This window comes from Archocentrus centrarchus, chromosome 10 (genome assembly GCF_007364275.1).
Source record: "Archocentrus centrarchus isolate MPI-CPG fArcCen1 chromosome 10, fArcCen1, whole genome shotgun sequence".
Taxonomy (NCBI): Eukaryota; Metazoa; Chordata; class Actinopteri; order Cichliformes; family Cichlidae; genus Archocentrus; species Archocentrus centrarchus.
The window spans coordinates 13,437,895-13,460,746 of NC_044355.1; the positions used below are offsets into that span (position 1 = coordinate 13,437,895).

Below are 22,852 nucleotides of genomic sequence, written 5' to 3' on the forward strand. Positions count from 1 at the left end.
AGCATCTGTGCGCAGGCGCAGTGGCACATCACACAACCGCAATAAGCAAACATGGCGGCGGCCGTCGACAGTGTTGTTAAAGTGTAAGTTTACCTTTATTTATTGTGAGAGTAAAACCAGTAGCTGCACAGGGGCGCTTGTTTAGTTAGTTGTTTATCAATTTAGGGGCAGGGCACAGAAAAATTGCGCATCGCATCTTCAGTGTTGAATACGATAATTGTCCCAAGAGGATAACGTTATCCTCCGTGCTGCTGTTAGCTTGTTAGCTTTGGGGAAACACAAGAGAGCCAGCCCTGCTAGGGAGCTGTATTTCAGCCACTGTTTATGCCTAATTTCGCTAGCCTTAATTGTGCTTAAAGTGGTTTTACGTGTAAAAGCGTTAAACAGGTTGTGGCCAGCCGCTCGCAGATGAAGGTGGGTTAATTCTTCTGTAACCTGTCAGGTTGGCGGGCGCTTTGTTGTGACGAGAGAGTCGCTAACAATCAACCTTTTGTTCCGACACCCTCAAGCGTTACTGTTAATGTTGGTTGCTCAAATGAAACTAGACCTGATTTGGTGTCGCCCGCAAGTAAATAATTAAATAGCAAGAGAATCATTGTTTTACTACTATGATTAAACATAATTAATAATGCATTTATGAGGAGGGTAGTTACTCTTAATTATTCATTTTAGATACATCGAAAATGGCAACTCTGGTAAAATTGTTGAATTATGAAGTAATTACAAAGCGGGAGAAGATACATTTTTGGTGAAATATGAGAGCTAAATAACAGTAGATTGTTCAGTGGAGCCGTTTGCAGTCATTTCACTGCTCCTTTGTTGTGCATCTCAAACAAGGCCAGGTTGTGTGATCGCACAAAGTACTCTTGGCGTATTAGCTGCGTGTCATTCAAAACTAGTATTTAAAAGTGAAAATCAGCTGTTATGTGACTTAATCCACTTTATCAATTATGATGTAAGACCCAACAAATATATATATATATATCCATTATGATGTAAGACCCAGCTAAAAATATGAAAAATAAAATATGCTTGCCTAGTCCTTTTGCAGAAACGTAATAAAATAGCAGTTGAAACAAAAGGTTTAATACGTAGTCAGTTTTATTGGCCACTGAGTTTCTTTCTAGGAACTAAAACTGCAGCTTATACAAACAAAATATAACTTTAATTCATTGCACAGTATTAGTTTTATAATAAAGAGATTATTAAACTTGGCAATATCTACCTGAAGTGCTCTCCATTACACCCATCTACTGGTATTACATCTGTTTCCACTACCTACCTACCAAGTTATCTTTTTTGCATGTACACTATTTCCCATGTTGAAAAGCAATATGGTGACAGGGATTTTCTGGCTCAGGATGAGTCTTTGGGGGTTGACTACTCGCAGTGTCAAGCATGATTGTAAAACTGTGCTGTTAAAATCAGTAGAATACAATACAGCCTGTCTGAATGATAAAACTGGGGTCCCATTAGTACTAGCGTCAGAGCGGAGAGTCCAGGATGAGTCAAAACCGCCACGTGTAAAATGCTTAAAGCTTTGCAGTGTTTCATTATTTTAACTTTATTTAATTAGCAGTGTGTGTCCAGCAGTGATTATTAACAGTATTTCGATTTGTGTTATCTGACATGTTAGTGTCCAACTTCCACATTTCAGGCTAGGAGAGCAGTATTACAGAGATGCCATGGAGCAGTGTCATAGCTATAATGCTCGCCTGTGTGCCGAGCGCAGCATCCTCATGCCTTTCCTGGATTCTCAGACTGGTGTAGCACAGTCCAACTGTTACATTTGGATGGAGAAGAGACACCGGAGTGCAGGTATAGAATAAGTGTTGGAGGATGTCTTTAACTGATATATTGGTGATTTTGAATAATGCAGTTGTAATTTGCAGCATGTCATCTAAAGATAAAATGCGCCTTTCTCACTAAAACACACTCGAGCTTTTGGTGTTTCTGTGTCACATCAGGTGTAGCTCCAGGGCAGCTCTACACCTACCCAGCCCGTCGCTGGAGGAAGAAACGGCGTTCTCATCCCCCTGAGGATCCCCGCTTGGCCTTCCCCCCAATCAAAGCAGGTACCACCTCTGGTGAAACAACTTTTGCAATAAGAAAAATACTTAACAGGTTGATTTTTTTTTTTTTCCACACTGGTAGACCTTTACCATGAAAAAGTACATTTTATCTATAACAGGTGTGAATTAATTTTTATGCTTGCATATCTGTCTTTTTCTACTTTTGCGTTGCGTGAATGTGTGCATAATTGTTCTGCTCTGTTTGTGTAGCAGACTTGGAGCTAGGTCTGAAGCGTGATAACTTGGGAGCAGTGGATGGCAGTAGTTTGGAGGCCCTGTTGAAGGGAGAGCCTCTTGACAGGAGGAGCGGTGTGGCGGATGTCCGCGGCCCTGAGGACGATCCAGCCACCGTAGAGCCTCCTGTGACATCAACGACCACCACGTCCTCTGGGCGCATCCGTAAGGTCAGACCCAAAGATTACTGAATGTTGATGTTTTGTTTTTTGTCAAAAATGGCACATATTAACTCCTTAAGTGTTGATGTAATTTTCTTAACAAGTACCAGTATTTAGACTATTATTTTTGCTGTAGAGAGTGCTGGACCATGACGACTACTTGGATGATTTGGATGATGAAGACTTTGAGGATGAGACCCCCAAGAGACGAGGGAAGAGCAAGTCCAAGGTTCGTGTCCTGTTTGTTCACTTGGGGAGTGCTAACTGGTGTTTTTTTTTCTTTTATTTCTTTCCCAAGCCAAGTTTTACACAAGGTTTCTTGGTTCTCTGTAACTTTTAAAGAAAATCCCTTTTAAAGAAAGAGTCCAAGCTTATACAGATGTTTAAATATTAACTTATCTGACAGTTGATGCCACATGCTTCTCCTTTATATAACAGAAAATAAAGAAATCTTTATCATAACAAAAAAACAACCAAAAAACTTGTAAACAGATGTTCTGCTGATAATTCAGGACATACTTATCATATTTGCTGTCTGCACAATGTGTTTTCAGTGTAATCATGTGTAGTTATACAGTTACTTTGTTTTTTTACAGTTACTTTGTTAATCAAGTCATGATTTGTCTTACACAGTAAGCTAGCTGATAGGTAACTGAATTAAAATAGCTTGTTAAGAACAGCACCTGCAGTTAAAATTACTGCTTTAGTTACAATTGTTTTCATTTGCAGCCTTGAAGCTTTTCTGAAACAGTTTTTTCCCATGCAAATTCCTATATTCATTGAGCCCGTTTCAGAGATAAGATAATAACATCACTTGCTTCATCATTCTGATGAAGTGACACTGTTCTGTCATTCAGACATAAGTCTTTTTTTTTTTGCCAAAGTATCTTTATTAAATTTTCAATGATTTAACCAAAGGAACAAAGATAAACCAAAAAGCAAAACCAAAAAACAAGCAAACCCCGTAACAATAACAGAACCAAATTCACTCAAAAGCAAAACCGAACAATACAACAAGATGCCTTTCACAAAACCCTGAATGCAATGCAACCTGCCACAGATCTACACACAGTAACATCAGTGCCACAAACAACAAAAAATGGAAAAAAAGGATTGTTCATATTTAGGAACTGCAGTGTCCATTTCCTTCAGTCACCTGTCCCGTCCTCTGGCATTTTTAGGTTTTTAATATACATAATGAAAGGGTTTCAAATACTCTCAAACAAGTCTTGTTTGCCCTTTAGTACATACGTAATCTTCTCTAATGGGAGGGCATTTAGCATCTGTTGGATCCACTGGTTGACAGTCGGTCTATGAATTTTTTTCCAAAACAACGATATACATCTTTTTGCATTGAGCAGGCCTAAATCTATAAATATCCGTTCATTTTTAGTGTATTTGCATTTTTCTGGGTACAATCCAAGTAAAAACAGCTTTGGATCCAGTTTTAATTGTTTGGAAATAATTCTCTCAATTATATCCTTGACCTCTTTCCAAAACAGTGTTGTTTTCCTGCAATACCACATGCAGTGGATCAGTGTTCCTCTGTATTCTGCACATTTTGGACATACATCAGGTATCTCGCTCTTGTACCTGTTGAGATCTACTGGTGTTACATAAACCCGCATTAACCATTTATACTGCATCATTTTGAAACGTGTGTTGATAGATCTAGTGTGGGCCAATGCACATGCCTCTTGCCAATCCTCCTTAGATAGTTCTAGTGACAAGTCTTCCTTCCAAGCATTAAGTCTATCATAGGATCCTTCAGAAACATGCAACATCATTAAATGATAAAACTCAGATATTATACCTTTCTTCCCACTATCTTTTGTCAGCATTTCTTCCAAAGTTGATAGACTAGGTTTTGTCAGTACATTGTTTTGATGTCTTCTTATAAAGTCTCTAAGTTGGAGATATTTAAAGAAATGTTTCTTATCTAGGTGGAATTGTCTTTGTACATCCTGGAAGCTCATTAATATATCAGACTCAGGCAAATAAAGATCTTGAATTGTTTGAAGTCCTTTGTCTTTCCATAGTTTAAACATAAGTCATTTTTATTGAAAATTGACTGTTGTGCCATTCATAAATAAAGCAGACACTTTTACTGAAAAACGTACTCATCTGAAAAGGCCTTTTCTTGTGAATTTGGCACTCTTGGGTAAAATTCGCAGTTTATGTTTGTAATTTTTCTACCTTGCTCTCTGAATTGCTCCAGTAAACTGACAAAAACTACATTTTAGATTATTATTTATTTCACAAAACATTTTTTTGTGTAACCTTAATCTGTAACAAATGTCATAAATGCATTTTCTTCCCACTTCCGTACTTGTATGCAAAGCTTATAAAGATGACGTAAGCAAAGTGAGGTGTTGTTGTTGTTTCAGTTGTTCCGTTTGTCTCAACTGTTCAATTTGTTCTTCAGGGCCGCAGTGACAAGAATGGCAAGAAGAAAACGGAGGCCGCAGCTGCAGCACTGGAGGAGAGGGACAAACCGTATGCCTGCGACAGTGAGTAGTAGCTTCCTGTATAACATCTTTGTGTGCAGCATGCATGCCAGCAAGACAGGCTTTTTCTTTTCCCCTCTTAAAAGACAAAGACAAGACTTCTGCAGTGCATGGAGTGATGTGAAAGATCCCACCTGAAACTAAAGTTTGACAACGCAGAAGTTGAAAAAGTTTCTCGCTTGGATGCGTTGCCTTTTTTTTTTTCTCTTTTTTTCCCCCCTCCTGTCCCTGAGGTGCTGCTTCGTGTGTGCTCTGTAACTTCCTGTTGGCCCCAGCTCACTGTGCAATTGCTCTCCTTCGCTGTGTGAATTTGCTACTAGTGTGTCCGCCAAAAATGAATCTCATGAAATTAAGTAAAAAAATAAATTGAGGTGATGAACAGCGCACATTCACCTTTCCGTCTTGGGCCTTTTTTGGACGGTAGTTAAAATTCGCTGCCACAACTATAACATTTTTGTATGACCGTGTTTGTGTGTGTCAGTTTGTGGGAAGCGCTACAAGAACCGTCCTGGCCTGAGCTACCACTATACACACTCTCACCTGGCAGAGGAGGAGGGCGAGGACCGCGAGGAGATCGAGGCACCACCCACTCCTCGCCAGCCTGAGGAGCAGAAGAGTGAGTCACTCTAGTGCTGAGAGAGAGAGAGAGAGAGAGATGGAGAGAAAGAGGGGAGGGAGGTTTGGTTGCATGCCCTGTAGCATGTGTGTGTTTGTTGGAGGGAAAATCTCTCTCTCATTCTTTTTTTTTTTTTGTTCCGCTCTTTTCATTTTTTGATTTTCATGATTTTGAATCCCAAATTTGGGGGGCATTCCTGACTGAAACATGCTTGCACAGTTGGGACTTTTGGCTTTTTATAAGCATATCATCCATTTTTATTTTTATTGTTTTTTGGTTTTTTTACCTCAAACATATCCATCGTCTTGCTTTTTTTCTTTTTCTTTTATGCACGTGACATCGTGTTAGCAAATACATACAAACAAGTCCGTTTTGTCAGTTGTTACTCATACATAAGTTTCAATCATGACTCAGTACATCATCAGTTAGGTTGAAGAATATTTTTGGATGACATGACACAAACAGGTTTGTACTTTGAAAATGTGAGACCTTGATTTTTAAGCTATATATGCTGATATGCTCACCTGGAAGAAGACCACAGTGTTTGCTTTCCTTTGTAAGTCCACTGAATAGTTTCTTCACTCATTCCTGCACAGCTACTAAGAAGGGTCCCAATGGACTGGCGCTGCCCAATGATTACTGTGACTTCTGTCTGGGAGACTCCACCCTAAACCAGAAGACCGGCCAATCAGAAGAGCTTGTATCCTGCTCAGACTGTGGTCGCTCAGGTATGAGCATACTATGTCTCTTTAGCCTCTGTTATTACACCTATAGTTTAAAGTGATAACGGTGGCAAATCTTAGATCTTTTTTTTTTTTTTTTTAAATGGGTCCTTGGGTTTTAGACAAAGGTGGAGAAACTCAGCCTCATTGTTATAAATGTTGATTTTTACCAACTGAAATTGTGAATGTGACTTGAACCACATTCATTGTGATAAATAAACCAATATTAGCTCCATGAGTTGGTTGAAAAGCTGTTAGTTTGACTTTTCCAGGTTATATACCCAGAAAATCTGAAGAAGCTGAAAAACTGGTCATTGTGCTCATTAGTTGGTGATCCACATAGAAGAGATTATTATAAGAACTTTATTTATATAGCACTTTAAACAGCGTGGTACTTTGATAGATATTAACAAAACTGGATATTTATGAGGTAAATTTAAACAGAATGCCAAACAGTAAGGTCAGAAAAATTGAGCTAAATTGAGTTAAAGTTAAGGTTAAAACAGAAAAGCTAGAGGATTGAAGACTCCTCTAGCTTTATTTATTTTTCAAGACATGGCACCTAATGCGCCAGCTCTTTTTTTTTTTTTTTCTTTTTCAGTTTCCCTCAAAATTGTTGCATCAACATCCAGATCAACTCCCTGACAAGGGCCCTGCCTTTGGTCAAATTTTTATGCAGATTTGTCCATAACTTGCACACTGCTCTACGGTTTTCATCGTTGTGTTTAACTAATATTTGTCTCCTTTGCGTAGGCCACCCGACATGCCTGCAGTTCACACCAGTGATGATGGCTGCGGTGAAGACCTATCGCTGGCAGTGCATCGAGTGCAAGTGCTGCAACGTTTGTGGCACCTCAGAGAATGACGTGAGTTTTTTTTTTTTATGGTATTTCCACCAAATATGTCCTTGGTATTTTCCAAAAAGTTATTCTGTATTTGTTACAGACTGCTTCGGAAGAAAATGTCAAGTTAAAGAGAAATTGCTTCAAGGAAACAATGACTTTCTTTCTCTTTTAACCATGTCTACATAAAACTATCTATTTTTTAAGATCTTATTGTTTTAATAGGCAAATATCCACTCTATGCTTCACAGCTATGGGGCAGACACAGTGTAACTGCACTTCTTAATTTCAGCTTGCTAATCTTTGAGTCCTCCCATGCTCTCTTTGATCTCATGTGCTGTTTTTAATGAGCATAATTTTTCAACTTACTGTGTAAAGAAGGCCGAAGCTTGAGAGGGGGAAAAAAAGCAAAGTTGTTACAGTGGTTTATGTAGGTGTGACTAATGTCTTTACAGATGAACTGATATCGTGAAACCAGTGTAACTTACAGGCAGAATATACAGTATTTATTTTTGGATATCAGGTTTCAAAATTAGCTGTAGTGTCATATTGACCAGAAAGTCATGTGATCTGAAAATCTGATTAAGTTCTTTTAGAGTAAACGATCTTGACCACTTCCAGCAGCCTGTCAGCAGTGTCAGATTGCGACTGACAAACTGCACACATGATCCTGTTTCAGTTTTCTGTTGTAAACAATGACAAGAAATGTCTTCTCTTTGGATTAATGGCCAGGCAGACTCTGCACTATACTTTCACTTTTATTAAAAGGTTGTGCCATATTTCGCCTGGTTATTTTATTTTTTTTGGCCTACAGCCACGCTGTACTCGTTAATCTGAATGTAAACATTCATTAAGCAGCATAAGCTGATAAAGTGAGGTACCTTAATGAGTTTACATTATAATTAAATACACGCTGGCGGTAACACGCTCTTAAATGACACCTGGTGTTCAGCTTTTGAGAGGAACTGTCCCATTGTTCCTCTTCTCTTGTCTCATCAGTAGACTGAACACAAGTTTGTGTATTTGCAGGACCAGCTGCTGTTCTGTGATGACTGTGACCGAGGCTACCATATGTACTGTCTAACTCCACCCATGACCGAACCACCAGAGGGTAAGCAAACACTTTACTGCAGAGGTTAACAGCTGAGGCGGAAACTCCTGCCTCACTCTGATCTGTTATTTTATCCTCCAATCAGTTGTTGAAGGAGCTCTAAAAAGTGTGATCCCTACTTCACAAATGCACACATAAAAATTTCCTCCACACAATGAATAAGATGAAGGGATATAACTTTCCAGTTCCAGTACAATACCGATACCTTGGCTTCTGGTATCTGCCAAGCACTGAGTTGACACCAGGGGGAAATCAGAGTGTTGGAACAATTATAGTAATATATAATAATTATTATCATGGTAACTTGTCATGATAGTATTGTATCATGAGTTGCTACATGATTCCGTCACATAGTCCTTGACCCCTGTCTCACTTTGTTATTGTGTTTTCCAGGGAGCTGGAGCTGCCACCTGTGCCTGGCTCTGCTGAAGGACAAAGCCTCCATATACCAGCAAAACCAGAGCTCTGCCCCTGAGTGACATCACAGTTGCAGACTCCACCCCCTTCAGGCACCAGGATCCCGCCCCCAAATGAAACGTCAGACCTCCTCTCAGTCTTGGTCCAGAAGTAGCTGAGCCAGATTGCAGATCAGCTTTAGAAGTCTTTCATATCTTCAGCGCCAAAAGTGTGTGTGTGTGGGGGGGAACAGAGCCAAAACAGACCTCAGATCAGCAACCACGGGGATCAAACCTTCACTACCAAGCCCCCCGAGGCCTGCCGTCAAACAGCATGGACACACACTTTCTCCTGGACTGTTACACACCAGATATAGAGACAGAGCGCATGCAGTAACCATAGTAACTGCTGTCTCCATGGGAGCTCCCAGGAGAAAACGGATTAGCACCACCTCTAATTATCTGCACCCTCTTACACTCAAAGACACAGCGTGCACTGTCGACCCACCACAGTTCTTCTGCCGAATGATCTGTTTTTAACTCCCTGAAAGGAGCAAAAGGAAAATGTCACAATATACAGTAAACGGTTATTATTATTATTATTATTATCATTATTGTTATTGTTCTGGTTACTAGTGGGCTTTTGTAGTGGCATGTGTGCTTTTGTCTGATCCATCGGAGTATTTATCCTTTGAAGAAGTTTCTCTGAGGGGGAACCAGTCAGTGCCAAGGTCCACTGTCATATGAGACGCATGCAACAGCGGCTCACCACTTGCTCATCATAAATCATGTTTGTTTTACATCAGTTTCTGCACAAAAGTTTTTGTAATTGCTACTTTTCATCACCAACTTCATTACTTCAACCAAACACTACATAGAGACCACATACTGTAGGCTGAATTCATCGAACGAAAGCCTTTTTTTTTTTTTATGATTTCATCTTTATTTCTTCATCAGACAGAATACCTGATTGTTGTGAAAGCAGTTCCCATTGAAACAAACAGATGGTGGAAAGTCAGATACATGAAACTAGTTAGGATAAAGTAGCATCTTTTCTCACAGCTGTTTTTGTGCTTGGTTTGTAAAAGTCATCTGGCAGCAACATTGTCCTCTCACACTGCCTTTTCTGTTGATCCAATGGCACACACTGCTGCTTTCATCATTTGTCACACTGAGGCAAATTTGCATGCAGATTGCACCCGTATGAATGCACACACACTCATGTCACACTTTTTTGTTGTTGTTGACATTGTATTGTTTGTAAAAATTTTTTTTTTTTACATTTTATATTATCTGATATTCCATTGGTACTGGGAGTTTTCTAGTAGAATTTTGTAACGTCTACAGCATAGCAAACACTTGAGTATCTAGCTCCTAATGCGTTCTCTGTACTGTATTGCATTTTTGTTTCAATTTTTGTTATGACTGACATATTTGGATTTATTTCATTATTCTGATATGTCAAACCTCCATCATGAGTATTTGTATAATGTACTTTGTTGTACTATTTTTATTTTTACATTTCTTTGGTATTGAAACCAATTTAGCCTGACTGAAATAAAAATCACTTTGAATAATGTGTTCATTATATCATTACTCGCATTTTTAAACGGGCATAAAAAGAGCTTTTAGTACTCCCTGATTTATTTTGCACAATGTAGTTGATATTTTGAATGACGGTGGCGTGGTGGTTAGCACTGCTGCCTCACAGCTAGAAGGTCTGGGTTTGAATCCACCTCAGCCTGGGCCTTTCTATGCGGAGCTTGCATGTTCTCCCTGCATCTGCATGGGTTTCCTCCCATAGTCCAAAGACATGCAATTACTGGGGTTAGGTTAATTGGTGATTCTAATTTGCCCATAGGTGTGAATGGTAAGCGGAAAAGAATGGATGGATGAACTTAACAGCGTGGGAAAATAGAAGTCACGAAGTTCCTTCAGCCAGCTGAAGGCTGTGGACCTGTCAATGGTGCTGAAATGCAGCAGGGGGCCTCTTTCCCCACCAACAGGGTTCCGGAGCCCGTGCCGTAATTTGAACCGTTAGGCGGGTTTTCCACCGCCGAAACACTCGGTGCTCGGCCGAAAAACGAGTTCAATTCCGGCCCCGCAAACTAGCTGGTCTGGAACCAGGAACGCGTGCCGAAAGGGGCAGAGGGGTGTGACTCTGCTGTCTCAACATCAAGTTTTCTACCATATTACATGTGTATTACATGAGAAAAGCGAAGCGCTTTTCACGGCTGTGAATTAGGTTGGGCTCTAAGGCTAAACTTGCTGCTTTGTATCGGTTCATATCACAGATAAAAGGACAAAAAGTGCGTACTTGTCGTCTTGCTCTAATCGCTGTCTGTGTTTCCCTCTGTGCTGCACACAGATGCTGCAGTAGTTTGGTTTGGACCGTAAAACGTATTTGCAGCACAAGAAAGAGGAGCGTGTTCTCCCACGTTTGTGCGCTTCGGCTTCCGTGTCCAGACGAGGACCCGCCCACGCTCATACGTAAAGGAGCAGTTCACAGAAACGCGGTGGGAACGCGAGCCCGTTCTTAATCGTTTCGCCGGTTCCTTGGGATCGGCACGGGAACTTGCTCCGGCTCCGGCTCCGGCTCCGGAACCTCGGCTTTGGGAAAGTAGCAGTGAGCTGCACTGAACTTCTCTGTGCTTTCACACAGTAATGTCGACATTATATTAGAATTAGGGGTGGGACTCGATTAAAAAAATTAATCAAATTAATTAGAAGCTTTGTAATTAATTAATCGAAATTAATCGCATTTTAATCACATTTCAATATTTAACATGGTAAATATTAATTTAAGTTTGGTTGATGAATGAATCAATATACATAAGCTTAAAGCTTAAATTTTGTTTATTTTCCCACCAGTCTACTACACAGACCAACGAAGGGCGGAAGTGCTCCTGTGATAAGCAAACTCCTGAAATTAAAGTTAAGCATCATAACTGGATAGTTTTATTCTACATTAATGTCTCACTTGTTATAGTTGGAAATTAATCATTCACTCAGCTGTATTCCTTGATGTTGAAATGTGTGTTATGCTTGTTTTAACAGCTTATTTTGAATAAAAGAATTAAAATTAAACCACAAAAAGGAGCAAAAGTTCGTTCTCCGTTTAACCAGCTGCTTTTACACAGCTGTGCTTCGCACTCACGGTTTTCTAGACGACATGAGCAACGCAGAGGTGACGGCAGCTGATATGAAGGCTAGCCGCTCACTTCCGGCCTTTGCAGTCTTCGTGGGCTGCGATGGACGTGGGCCGTCGATATAATCTGTATGCCTGGAACTCGTGCACTGAGAAACGTTCCACGGTGCAAAGTGCGATTAAAATGCGTTAAAATTTTTAATTCGTTATTTTCCCCGTAATTAATTAATCGAAATTAACGCGTTAAAGTCCCACCCCCAATTAGAAAAGAATTTACATACATTTCTTCTGTAATCTGTTTAGCAGGTAAGCTACTGCTGACAAAGTTACATGAGTTTCTATGTCCAAAGAACCAAAAACCAGTTTCAGCCTCCACCTTTGACCATGGCTGTTGACCATCAGTACCACAGAGCCCTCCTGTGTAGTGGGTACACAGGAGGGCTGGCTCATGTGGCTCATTTGGAAGGTGTACAGGTGAGGTACCAAACACCTCGCCTGGATGCTATCTAGGTGACTAAAATTATTAGGAAAAATAAACAAGCAAGAATTTGCTGGCATTATTGATTACATTCAACTTTAATCATTTTTATTATTGTTAATGATTTATATAAAAAAAAAAGTGGGGTGTGTGAGCATGCCAGAAAAAGTTTGTGAACCAATGGTATAACTGTAATTTTTAATGTGCCATCGACTTTGTTTGAAAGAAAGCTAAATTTAGCCCTCTTTGCTTTAACTCTTCCAAGATGTTCTAATTCTTTCACATTTTTTTTAACTTTAATTGCAAATAAAGAAACTTTCACAGTGACATTAAATATAAAACTGTGATTATGAATTTCCAGCTGCAGAAGGGCAACAGAACAGAACAAAGCTTTTTATTGCACTCACAACTCAAAGACATACACTTCAGGACTCTCTCCAGACAGACATTCATAAACACCTTGCAGAATATAGTCACCTTTGTTTCAGAACAAAAAAAAAAAAAAATCAACCTTTGTGCTGAAAGACTTTTAGCAAAGGGGAGCGTGATTAGCCATGCTATGCCATTTTTACAGCTATGGACACAAAGGTGTGACGAAAACATCAAACTTTACATGAAATAAGTGCACAAACTGAGAAGCAACCATAAATACATATGCTCGTTGAGGTTACTTGTGGCAGTAATTATAAGTAAACTAACACACTTTGGAGTTCTTATACAATATTCTTGGTTTCAGAATACAAATTTGATATTTTATAAATTTGCTGTGAGACAGTGCATTATCAGTGGCTTTGATTTCACAAAATCTGGGCTGGAAGTGCTACAGTACAAAATTCTGTAAAATACTCATTTATCAAAGGTAAACAATGTTGCTTGTAGGCAGCCGGTGTCATAGTAAGTAAATTTTTATTTAAATAGCACATTTAAAACCAAAGGGCTTTACACTAAAATTAAATCAAATAAACAGGGTCCTAAAATAGTAACGACACTCTATTTGTGGGAAGCCACTGAAATGAAATCAAAAATCATCTCTCTGTATGTTTTTCATTATTAATGGCAGCAGGGGAGGAGAGCTGTTCATTTGTGTGTACGGGGAGTGTCCTCTACAGCCGTTCGAAGCCGACGGAGCAGAGCAGGAAGATGGCGTAGAGTAGCAGGAGACAGAGTCCCAGCCTGCGGTCCAACCTCCAGCGGTTCAGATGGACACACAGGACCTGAGGAGTGACGGACAGAAAGAGGAACACGAGGAAAAATCTAATAAGTGTTTCATGTTTTGTTGCACAGACATAAGTGTAATCATAAAATGGGGCCTGAAAAGGCTCTCAGGCTATGATGGGAATCAACAGGGGAGGAAAAACAGACAGGTGACCTGTTTGTTTACTGTGACACAATCTCAATATTTGATCTGGGTTTTTTAACAGCAGGCAGTAATTGACTCACAGTAAGCGTGACTGAGGCCAGAAGCAGAATCACTGAGTACACCAGGCCTTTGCTGTTTATCGTCACCTGACAGAACACAGATAATAAAGCATTAACGCACTGTTTTAAAACACTTACACGTCATAAATTCCACAACTTACAGTATAATTATTGTTGCTTATTTATGGCCACATTTTTTTGGGCTAAAGAGTCTTTGTAAAATTGTTCTGTTGCAGGGTTACAATTACATAAGAGTTTGTTTTTTTTTCAAAAACATGGCTTCAGTACTGTGACCATTTAGCACTGATGTTGTCATTTTAAAATACCAGTCATTGCAGCTTTGGAGTATATCTTAATTACAAATAAGTGGATGGTAAAAAGGTGACAGTGAGCAATGAAAGATAGTTTTAGTGCAGCAGTTTTATGAATAATGTCAAATTACAAATTGAGGTTTTGAAAAATGCCTTGGAGGCAGTATCTTACCAAATAATATCAAAACTATATCATATGTGTCCTAACCACTAGACCATCAGACATCCCTGGAGTCTTGGAGAGATAGTTACATCACCAAAGCTGAATATCATATAAAGAAGCGAGAACAGCTGGTGTTACCACTGATCCATAGCTGACTATGAGAGTCCTCAGCGCCCAGGGAAAGCCCAGACCCAGCAGCACATCAAAGATATTACTGCCGATGGAGTTGGACACAGCCATGTCACCCATCCCTAAAGTATAATAAGAACATGTGTTTACATCTCCATTTTCCTTTAATTCATTAAATATTAAACTGGACACCACATTTCACCTTAAATAAAATTGTATTTTATTGTTTTATAAAAATGCTTTGATATTTCTGGTTTTGTAGGTCTGGTTACTTGGATGAAATGTCAGCTGAATATTTTATGTAAATATTCCAGATTAGTCTGGCATTATTGTCAGAACTTAAGGTCCACTTTCTGGGAGACTACTTGGAACACAAAGCTCAGTGTTATTGACTTACTGACATTGTTATTGACTTGTTCTGTCAATCCAGTATTTTCAAAAATGAACCTTCACTACTTAAAAATTCTGACTTCATATTGTAACCAATGTGCAAACAAATTTAGTAAATGCTTTTAGTGAGCAGTTTAAGTATGTGCATAGACTAAGCACACACACATGCACACGCACACTAACACACATGCACACACACAAACCTTGTCGGGCGACAATGAGACTGGCCATACAGTCAGGGACGCTCGTGCCAGCAGCCAGAAAAGTGATCCCCATGATCACATCTGGGATTCCGAGTGTGTAGCTGATTATTGTCACCTTCACAGAGGAAAAATGGTTATGTGTGTGCGTTTTTTTAACGCGTGTGTGTGTGTGTGCGTGTGTGTGTGTGTGTGTGTGTGAATGTGGGATGCTGTGTCTGCGTGCTTCATACCATCCAGACCATGAGGTAGGAGAAGAAGGCTATCCAGAGTGTGGAGGACAGGAAGGTGAGCAGGTACCAGCGCTCCCACCGTGGCAGGTTACAGTCGGGGATGGTGCAGTAAAGCAGGATGCTCACGGGCCAGGAAAGCAGCCACTTCAAACGCATGCACCAGCCATCTGAGAACAGGATGAAAACACTCATGAATGAACAGACACGAACAGACGCCAGTTTGCCCACAGGCATCATTACAGATTTATCTGAACTTCTAAATTATTCATTGGCACAGCCTGGATGTGACCATGACTCCTCGTGTCATCTCCTATTAATTAACTCCATCAGCTATAAAACCCTCTGAAACATTATCCTTTATGAAAGCAGGAAGAAGTTTTGGTTGATACCAAAGCCAAAGAAAAGCTTTATAGAAGACTGAGCTTTGAGCTACAAACAGTTTCTAAGGTGTGCATTTTCTGTGGAGAGAAGGATCCAATTGGCTGTAGATGGCAACAGATGGCAGCTTGTGGTCAGGCACATGATTCAGCCTGCAGGCTTAATCTTTTGCTACACTTTCCCGAGTTTCAAACGTGTAATGAATATTAACATTATGAATAAAAATCTACTTGTTGCTATAGAAAAAGATCCAAAAAGCTTCGATGAGACGTGCTTGAGAACATTTTTCTTAAAAAAAAAAAAAAAAAGAACAAAATTGTATTCAACACATGCAATACCTGAAATTCAATCTAATGTTAGTCGGATAAACACATTTAACACAGGAGTGTTTATTTGTTTATCTGAGTGTTAGAATAATGATGTGTAATAAAGTATTAAAATAAAATCTCAGCCAGGCTGTGCGTGAGGCCAACTCTTACCTGGCAGGATGAACGGTTTGAAAGGAACATTCTCTTCATCTTGGTCCTCTTGCTCTTCCTCCTCCTCCTCCTCCTCCTTAGGCTGTCCTCCCCCACACGTCTCCCCCACTGTCTCTTTACTCCTCTCCCTCTCCCCCTCTGGTGGCTGTCTCTCTCCCTCAGCCACAGTCCCATTCTCCCTTCCCCAAGGCCCACTAGCACCCGAACCTTCCTCCCCTGAAGCTGCCCCCTCCTCTGGGCCCACCCGAGCCCGAATCAGCCTTTGTCTCTGTGGGTGGGGAGGGAAGTCAGGAGAAATTCAAGACAAGAAACAAATGTATACAGGAGAAAACAGAACAAAAAACAAACAAACAAAAAAAAACACACACGAAAGACTGCGGAAGGGTTATGGAAATGAATGTAGTTAAGATTATTTGAACTGGTAGGAAGAGTGATTATGCAGCTAGGCAGGATCCTCATTTTCACCAGTGGGGATTTGGAAAGCTTTGATTCATAGGGCATGGAGAGAGCAGGCATAGCATTGGCAGGTGCACTTTAATTTGATGCTGGAAATGGCAAGCACACATGCAGAAAAGCTGAGCGAGTGAGGAAGCAGATTTGGAGATTGAGGTCTTGTCTGCTTTTGTGTCTGGGCTAATATTATGCATTAGGCAGCACTCTGTGTCGGTGTGATTTCTTTGTGAGCTTATTAGATGGCATCTGTATAACAATGGCAAACAGGATGTTGTTTGATATGCCAGTACACATCTCCCCATGTGTCAGTTTATCTGGTACAGATGCACGAATTTAGTCTCTTCTGATTCTAGTCCCACAGCTTTGGGTGTCTGCTGATGCTATGTTCTTATCTCTAACTAGCTCTGTTTCACAAATTTAAGATGAGAGACTCAGTGGAAACATATTTTATGTAAAACGCTAAAATGTGAGAAACAAGAAACAAACTGAAGAAACAAACTCAATTAAACAAAAATAAACCACTGATTTTAACTATGTTCAACGTCAGTATTTAAAGGCTACAAATCTGCCTCAAAATACCCACCAAGCCAGCCGAAAAAGCCAGGGTAGCTTGATATTATGTAATGGAGGTGAGCACGTGCAATGTACCTCGCTGATGACCATGCGTCCTGCCATGCGCAGGCGGGTGAAGGGGGGGAAATGCAGGGTGATGAGAAGGCGGAGGCTTGCCTCTGAGAGGGTGAGTTGGTGGGGTTGCAAGTTCAGTAGCTCATCCACCATCACGACCCCGGAATCCTGACCAGCCACCACACATGAGTCTGCTCACAGAAAGAAAAGTGAGAAAATGTTAGCAGGAGATAAAAGAAGACAGACAGGAGGACAAGAAGGACAGAGCGTTAGGGGAGAGAATAACTTTTGTTCATCAAAGCGGTTTAGTTCTATTTCAGCCTGCTGGAAATCCACAGGGGAACACAGAACGCTTTGACTGACAGCTTAAACTGTGTCACTAGGTCTGCTGAATGCTGCTCAGAGGCTGAGTGAACTTTTTCATTGTTTTGGATGTATACGTGCACATATACAAGCATGAGCTCTTGCACCTGGTTTAAGCGGCACCATGTCGTTGTCGCATTCTCCAGCGTTTCCGACAGCAGTCGTCCGTCGCAGACTGCTCAAACACGGCTGACCCACCCTGCCGCAGTGTCTCTCAACCAGGCAGGACAGAGATCTGTTAAATCTACACAAAAGACAACACATGAAGATAGATATTTGGTAGGTATAGATCATGTGGTGGCTTTATCCCAACAGGTTGGAAATGTGAGAGGAAACAAGACTCACTTCATGATAATTATATAGATTCCATACATAGAGATCAGGATGATGGTTTCCCACCTGAAACATGCACACAGACCAACACAGATTCATAAATACCCCCCCATCATCCAAACCACAGAGGCTGCTAAAACTTTTTAAACCCAGTCTTACCACAGGACTTTTTCATCATAGATCACCTGTAAATAAAATAAATATAAACTGTAATGACAACTCCAAGTAGTTCATTAGAAACATATTCATATTTAAACCATAATTCAGAGCAAGAAGTTCCAGTATAGACATGCCAAAGTTTTTTTTAAATGACAAATAATAAAAACTGATGTGATCAAGAAAAGTTGCACTTTAGATGCACCAATGTAGTATTAAAGTAATCTTTAATTTACTTTTTTTTCCTTGCACTTAAACGTGTATCCTTTTAATTGTGGGGACAACACTGTATATAATGGTGAATATTCCTGGACTTTGGATCAGTGCTGTGTTGTTTTTGTGCTGTGACTTCTCACCAGAATAAGTACCACTATAGACAGGATGTAGAAAACCGAATCGCGGAAGAGAGGCCACCAGCTCAGAACAATGGGCTGCAGAGAGAAAGGACGCATTAAATACTGTGAAGACTATATTGGCCAGAAAGGAGTCTCTGCAGTGCACATACCTGTCCTGCAAAGATGCCACAGATGCCAATGATAACCAGGATGTTAAAGACAGCTGATCCCACAATAGTTCCCACACCGACGTCGCCCTTTGTGATAAACACCCCTAAAACCAGAGCAAGAACGATCAAGGTGAAATCATGCACAGGTGTTCAATCTGCAACAATGTACAAATTAAGAGTGCAAATGTGGGCAAAGTTTCTCAGCAGAATTCGTAGTATTTCATCTTCAGTTCATGAACAGAGGGGCTGGGCGTTTGTCTTTTATGTTATGCCAGGGTTGTGTAATATTTACTGCATATTGTCTAAAGTCAAGAAAGCAGAAAAACTTTTTTTTTTTTTTAACTTTTTCCTTAAACTCAGGCTAAATTCTAAATAAGGCTTGTGTATGTTTCCAAAACATGTGTGCCATAGTTTGTAGGCCACAGTTTCAAATAAGGGTGGGAGAGTAACACAGTAACTCACAATATTATAACTACAATATGTTGCTAAGAGTAACGATGGCATCACGGATTCTGCAATACTCACTACAAGAAGACAATTACATCTGATATATCTATGCTATGAGATCTGTCTAAAAGCAGTGCCATAGTGGCATGTTTAGTAGTGTCACGCTAAACCATCAAGCAAAAATCTGACATCTGTTCACGGCTACTTGAATGCTTGAAATTAAACACTGCCGCTGCCTGTGTGCGCTTGACTTTTCTCCATCCTGATCAAATGTGTGTAACTGCCGCTAGTTGGAGCGCTGATGGCCCAGACACTAGTCTAACCAGCTGGAGGGAATGACTGATTAGGATACTGACCAATCAAAGAAGTAAAGAGCTCAGGGGCGGAGCTCCCGGCTGCCATGAAGGTTGCCCCGGCAACATCCTGACTGAGCTGAAGGTTCTAGTGGAGGAATAAGGGAGATTAAACAGGCTTAAGGATGGAGATGGTCATATTTGGCATTCCCCTATCAGAGGACTGATCTTACTAATAAATACTGCGTATTTATCCAGAGCCTGTCATAGCCAAAGGCTTACTGTCCAAAAACATACATACACAACAATGACGCTGCTACACTGACTAAGGTTCCATTTGTCCACACATGAACACTAGTTTAGCATAATTTAATACCATAAAGCTTAAACAGAGAGTACTGATAGACTAACACACTATTGTTTCATGTCTTTAAAGGTGAATTAAGAACAGAAAGAAAATACACTCTATTCTCATCCTTTAAAGGTTTTGAAACCTTTGGTTAAGATTCTCATTTAATAACTGGAGTAGAAGAAAAAAACTATTAACTTGTAGAGCCTAAAACTATTACTTTACTTTCAACCATGTGAGATTTGTGCGTCATACCTCTGATACTTTTTCCAGTGATGGCACAAAGTAAACATCACACACAATGGCCAGTGCATGAAACATGTAGATAGCCTGAGAAATACAGCAAACACATTACTGATCACAGGGTTTAAGTTTGTGTTTGAGTTTAATGAAAAGAAAACGCCATCTTTTTATTATGTCAACTGCAGGCTTTCAGACCAAGATGATACTCACACAGAGAACGTGAAGGAGAACGGCTCCCTGTCTCCTCTGATTCAGAGTAAAGATGTCTTCAGGAAACTCATTGATAGCTTGAGAAAAGATGGACAGAGTGTAACCTAATGAGGTGTGAAATTAGGTAACAGTGCTGTACAACAGCTGAAAGCAGTTGGCATTTTAACCAAAACTTCCTATAATCTATAGTTTGCTCTTCTGATATTTCAAGTTTTTTTTTTTTGTTCTGTCTTAAAATGAACTCACTGCAACTTTAAGGATTAACTGTAAAATTCTACTTACAAAACACACTTTCTTTAAAGGAGGGTTAATTCCCTTGGACCTCAGAGAAGAGCCTCAAGTACTGGGCTAAATGAATGTTGTGATCAGGATAGTAATTCAGCTCTACTCTGAACCTGCAGTCATTTATCTTTGAATGTGTCAGATCTAGAATGTGTGTATTTCACTTTGTTGAACGCAAGTTGCATCCTGCATGCTTCTATCCTTGAGTTTAAAGCTGTGCTACAGTCACACAACTAAGAATCCAACTGCATTACAGCTGAATTCTCCATGCCTCTCTTGTGACTTCACACTGTCCCTCATGCCATCCAAACACAAGTGTTTATACTGACTTTCTTTGTCAGTTCCAATGAACTTGATGCTCAGAGGCATCTAACTTGGCTGAGTTAAACAATGCGTCACAATCATTTGCCTCCCAGTTGAAAGGGATTGCTTTGCTTGACTGCACTGTCTAGCACATAGGCTCATAAATACCACAACTCACTGCACCATGAAAAAAAAACAAAAACTTTTTTTAAACGATACTAGCACAACAATGATCTGAAAAGCAGCCTCCTATGTGACTTTCCCCTCAAGGTTTTCTGATTTAGTTGTAAGTCAGATTTTCTTAAACCACTGTTAAAAGTGGAAAGTTGATATGATCATGCAGAGACATTATTGTGCCGTTAGAGGCAAACACAAATCCCCCCCAAAGATGCAGAAATGGTGTGATGTTGGTTTAATTCAGACACACTGATCAAACGGTATATTTTTAGCATCAGAAACCAAATGACACTCTTAAAAGTAGTCAATATGATAATTTGAAGAAAATGTCTTCAAGGCTTTTAAGTTAATCTACACTGTATTTCCATGAGGCAGGAACTTGGTTCTGGCTGAATATGTCGCTCGGTATATTATCAGGAAAAAAATCTCTTGAATTCAGCATCAGATCATAAGATGCTGTCACTGCTTCTCAAACAGCCAAACAGATCCAAGCATGCATAAGCAATGGTACAGCGGCTGATGAGAGGCTACTAATCAGCAGGTCATTACCACAAGCGGGCACTTTGAACAGTTCCGGATGCATACTACATCCAACCACAAACTCAGTTTCCTAGCAACTGGGTACCTCAAAGACCTAAGTGTTTTTAAAACATCTATATGAGCAGAATTTAAAGAAATGAAGCAAGAGGTGGACCAGAGAAGCTGATCGATGCACAGACGAAATAGTCCTTAATTTAAAGAAATAAATGGAAAAGGCACACTCTTACTGCAATAAACACACCAGCTCATAAGATCATAGTGACTATACACTCATTACTACATGATTATCCAAACCCCAGCCTGCTGGTGGAGCCTCATTCAAGCTCAACACACTCATGTGAATAGACTTTAATTTTTTTTTTTAAAAATCTACAAAAAAACCCCAAACAACTTCCTGTTGGGTGATTCATGCCTAACAAGCACAGAATGTGAACGATACAAACACGTGCATCTCACCAGCTCTAGAAGCACCACCAGTCTGGTTGTCTTCTTTTTGCTGGATGAGTTCTCTCTTGAATAAGGAGATGCTGTGATTCACAGTTGGGCTTTGGGAGGCTAAAAAGAGTCATTAACATGTAAACACAGATAAACTATACCAGCATAAATTCAGCATCACCTTTTATGTAACTTCATGGTGTTTCTTTCGATTAGTATTTTATTAAGATAATCTTTACAGCTGCAATGTGACATTTGCCTTAATAGTTCAAGTAGAGCAGAAGTTGAGAAATAAAAACAGAGTTTTGGGTGCTTTTTTTCTTTTATACGCACCTGTAACATCACTGAAGTGAAAGATCCAGGCGGCTGCAAGCAGACCGACTCCACAGACGAAGAAACGGGGGAGGAGACGCGTCTGCCTCGGTCTTCTCGGAGCCTTCATCCCGCCAGCCGCCGCCGCCGCTCGTCGGCTCTCCGCTCAGAACATGCCCGCACCGTCGCTGTCACCCTTTCTCGGATGCCTGCTCTCAGACCCAATAAAACTGGCCTTTTGCTGTCTTTGATTTATCGTCTTTCAGCTGCTCTGGCTTGTGGCTCCATCCAAAAAGCAAGAGGATGTTAAACAGGCTCGGCCTGTGCACAGCATCTCCGGCAGTCAGCACTAACCATCCAGCATCCACACGCTTCGCATCCAGCGGAGACGCGCAGACAATGAATCATCAGCCAGCGCCTATATAAAAATATCCCTCGTTTCAGACCATCCTCTCATTCCCCTTGCCCTAAATTTGATCTCCTGTTTATGATTTTCCCGTCGAAGATGTTTTCCTGGACCTACAGATTAGAGCGCCTTCAGCTGGGTGGGGCGACGCGAGTGAAATACTGGTAACACGAAGCAACGATTTAACTGTCACGTGTAGCAATAGGTCCATGGACGCATTTCTGAATGAGCTCAAGGGTGCCAAAAAGTCTAGATCCAAAAATCACAAAGACATGCAAAAACTGCACATAGAAGTAAGCAGTGAAATTAGTCAAAATGTCCAAGAGGTGACAGAAACCATCAAAAACCAAATGAAGTGAATGAAAAAAAAAAAAGATGCAAATAGAGACAACATTTTTTGTCTCATTTCTATGGTCACTCAAAATGTTTG

The 22,852-nt window shown here is 40.3% G+C and overlaps 2 protein-coding genes across 5 annotated transcripts; one reads left to right on the top strand and one right to left on the bottom strand.

Annotated features, from left to right (window-relative positions):
• Window positions 1-15: 15 nt before the first annotated feature.
• On the top strand, window positions 16-10,234 carry LOC115787428 (zinc finger protein ubi-d4-like). Of its 3 annotated transcripts, none has more exons than XM_030740130.1 (11): window positions 16-83; window positions 1,658-1,818; window positions 1,968-2,075; window positions 2,283-2,476; window positions 2,604-2,696; window positions 4,893-4,977; window positions 5,456-5,590; window positions 6,187-6,318; window positions 7,066-7,178; window positions 8,184-8,265; window positions 8,659-10,234. In XM_030740130.1, the coding sequence occupies exons 1-11, from the start codon at window positions 52-54 to the stop codon at window positions 8,742-8,744; spliced, it is 1,221 nt and encodes a 406-aa protein (XP_030595990.1). In that variant the 5' UTR covers window positions 16-51; the 3' UTR covers window positions 8,745-10,234. The 3 variants fall into 3 exon arrangements, with proteins under 3 accessions (XP_030595990.1, XP_030595992.1, XP_030595993.1); XM_030740132.1 differs by having other exon boundaries at window positions 2,286-2,476; XM_030740133.1 differs by lacking the exon at window positions 5,456-5,590.
• Window positions 10,235-12,719: 2,485 nt separating this feature from the next.
• slc24a6a (solute carrier family 24 member 6a) lies at window positions 12,720-22,741 on the bottom strand. 2 transcript variants are annotated; one of them, XM_030739164.1, is made up of 17 exons: window positions 22,038-22,741; window positions 21,726-21,824; window positions 19,968-20,044; window positions 19,770-19,844; window positions 19,229-19,313; window positions 18,426-18,529; window positions 18,277-18,351; window positions 17,924-17,949; window positions 17,777-17,830; window positions 17,539-17,675; window positions 17,090-17,259; window positions 15,989-16,256; window positions 15,132-15,298; window positions 14,902-15,016; window positions 14,318-14,430; window positions 13,727-13,792; window positions 12,720-13,500 (listed from the first exon to the last, which is right to left on the bottom strand). In XM_030739164.1, the coding sequence occupies exons 1-17, from the start codon at window positions 22,144-22,146 to the stop codon at window positions 13,390-13,392; spliced, it is 1,851 nt and encodes a 616-aa protein (XP_030595024.1). In that variant the 5' UTR covers window positions 22,147-22,741; the 3' UTR covers window positions 12,720-13,389. The 2 variants fall into 2 exon arrangements, with proteins under 2 accessions (XP_030595024.1, XP_030595025.1); XM_030739165.1 differs by having other exon boundaries at window positions 17,171-17,259; window positions 22,038-22,740.
• Window positions 22,742-22,852: the final 111 nt, after the last annotated feature.

What these genes read in the sequence shown, in the direction of transcription:
- LOC115787428 (XM_030740130.1), top strand. Translation starts at nt 52, where the DNA reads ATGGCGGCGGCCGTCGACAGTGTTGTTAAAGT. An exon ending in GTCGACAGTGTTGTTAAAGT is followed by an intron (nt 84 to 1,657) that starts GTAAGTTTACCT and finishes TCCACATTTCAG; the next exon opens with GCTAGGAGAGCAGTATTACA. An exon ending in GAGGGAAGAGCAAGTCCAAG is followed by an intron (nt 2,697 to 4,892) that starts GTTCGTGTCCTG and finishes TTTGTTCTTCAG; the next exon opens with GGCCGCAGTGACAAGAATGG.
- slc24a6a (XM_030739164.1), bottom strand. Translation starts at nt 22,146, where the DNA reads ATGAAGGCTCCGAGAAGACCGAGGCAGACGCGTCTCCTCCCCCGTTTC. An exon ending in TCACTTCAGTGATGTTACAG is followed by an intron (nt 21,825 to 22,037) that starts GTGCGTATAAAA and finishes GACTCTTTTTAG; the next exon opens with CCTCCCAAAGCCCAACTGTG. An exon ending in TGGTGGTGCTTCTAGAGCTG is followed by an intron (nt 20,045 to 21,725) that starts GTGAGATGCACG and finishes TCTTTTCTCAAG; the next exon opens with CTATCAATGAGTTTCCTGAA.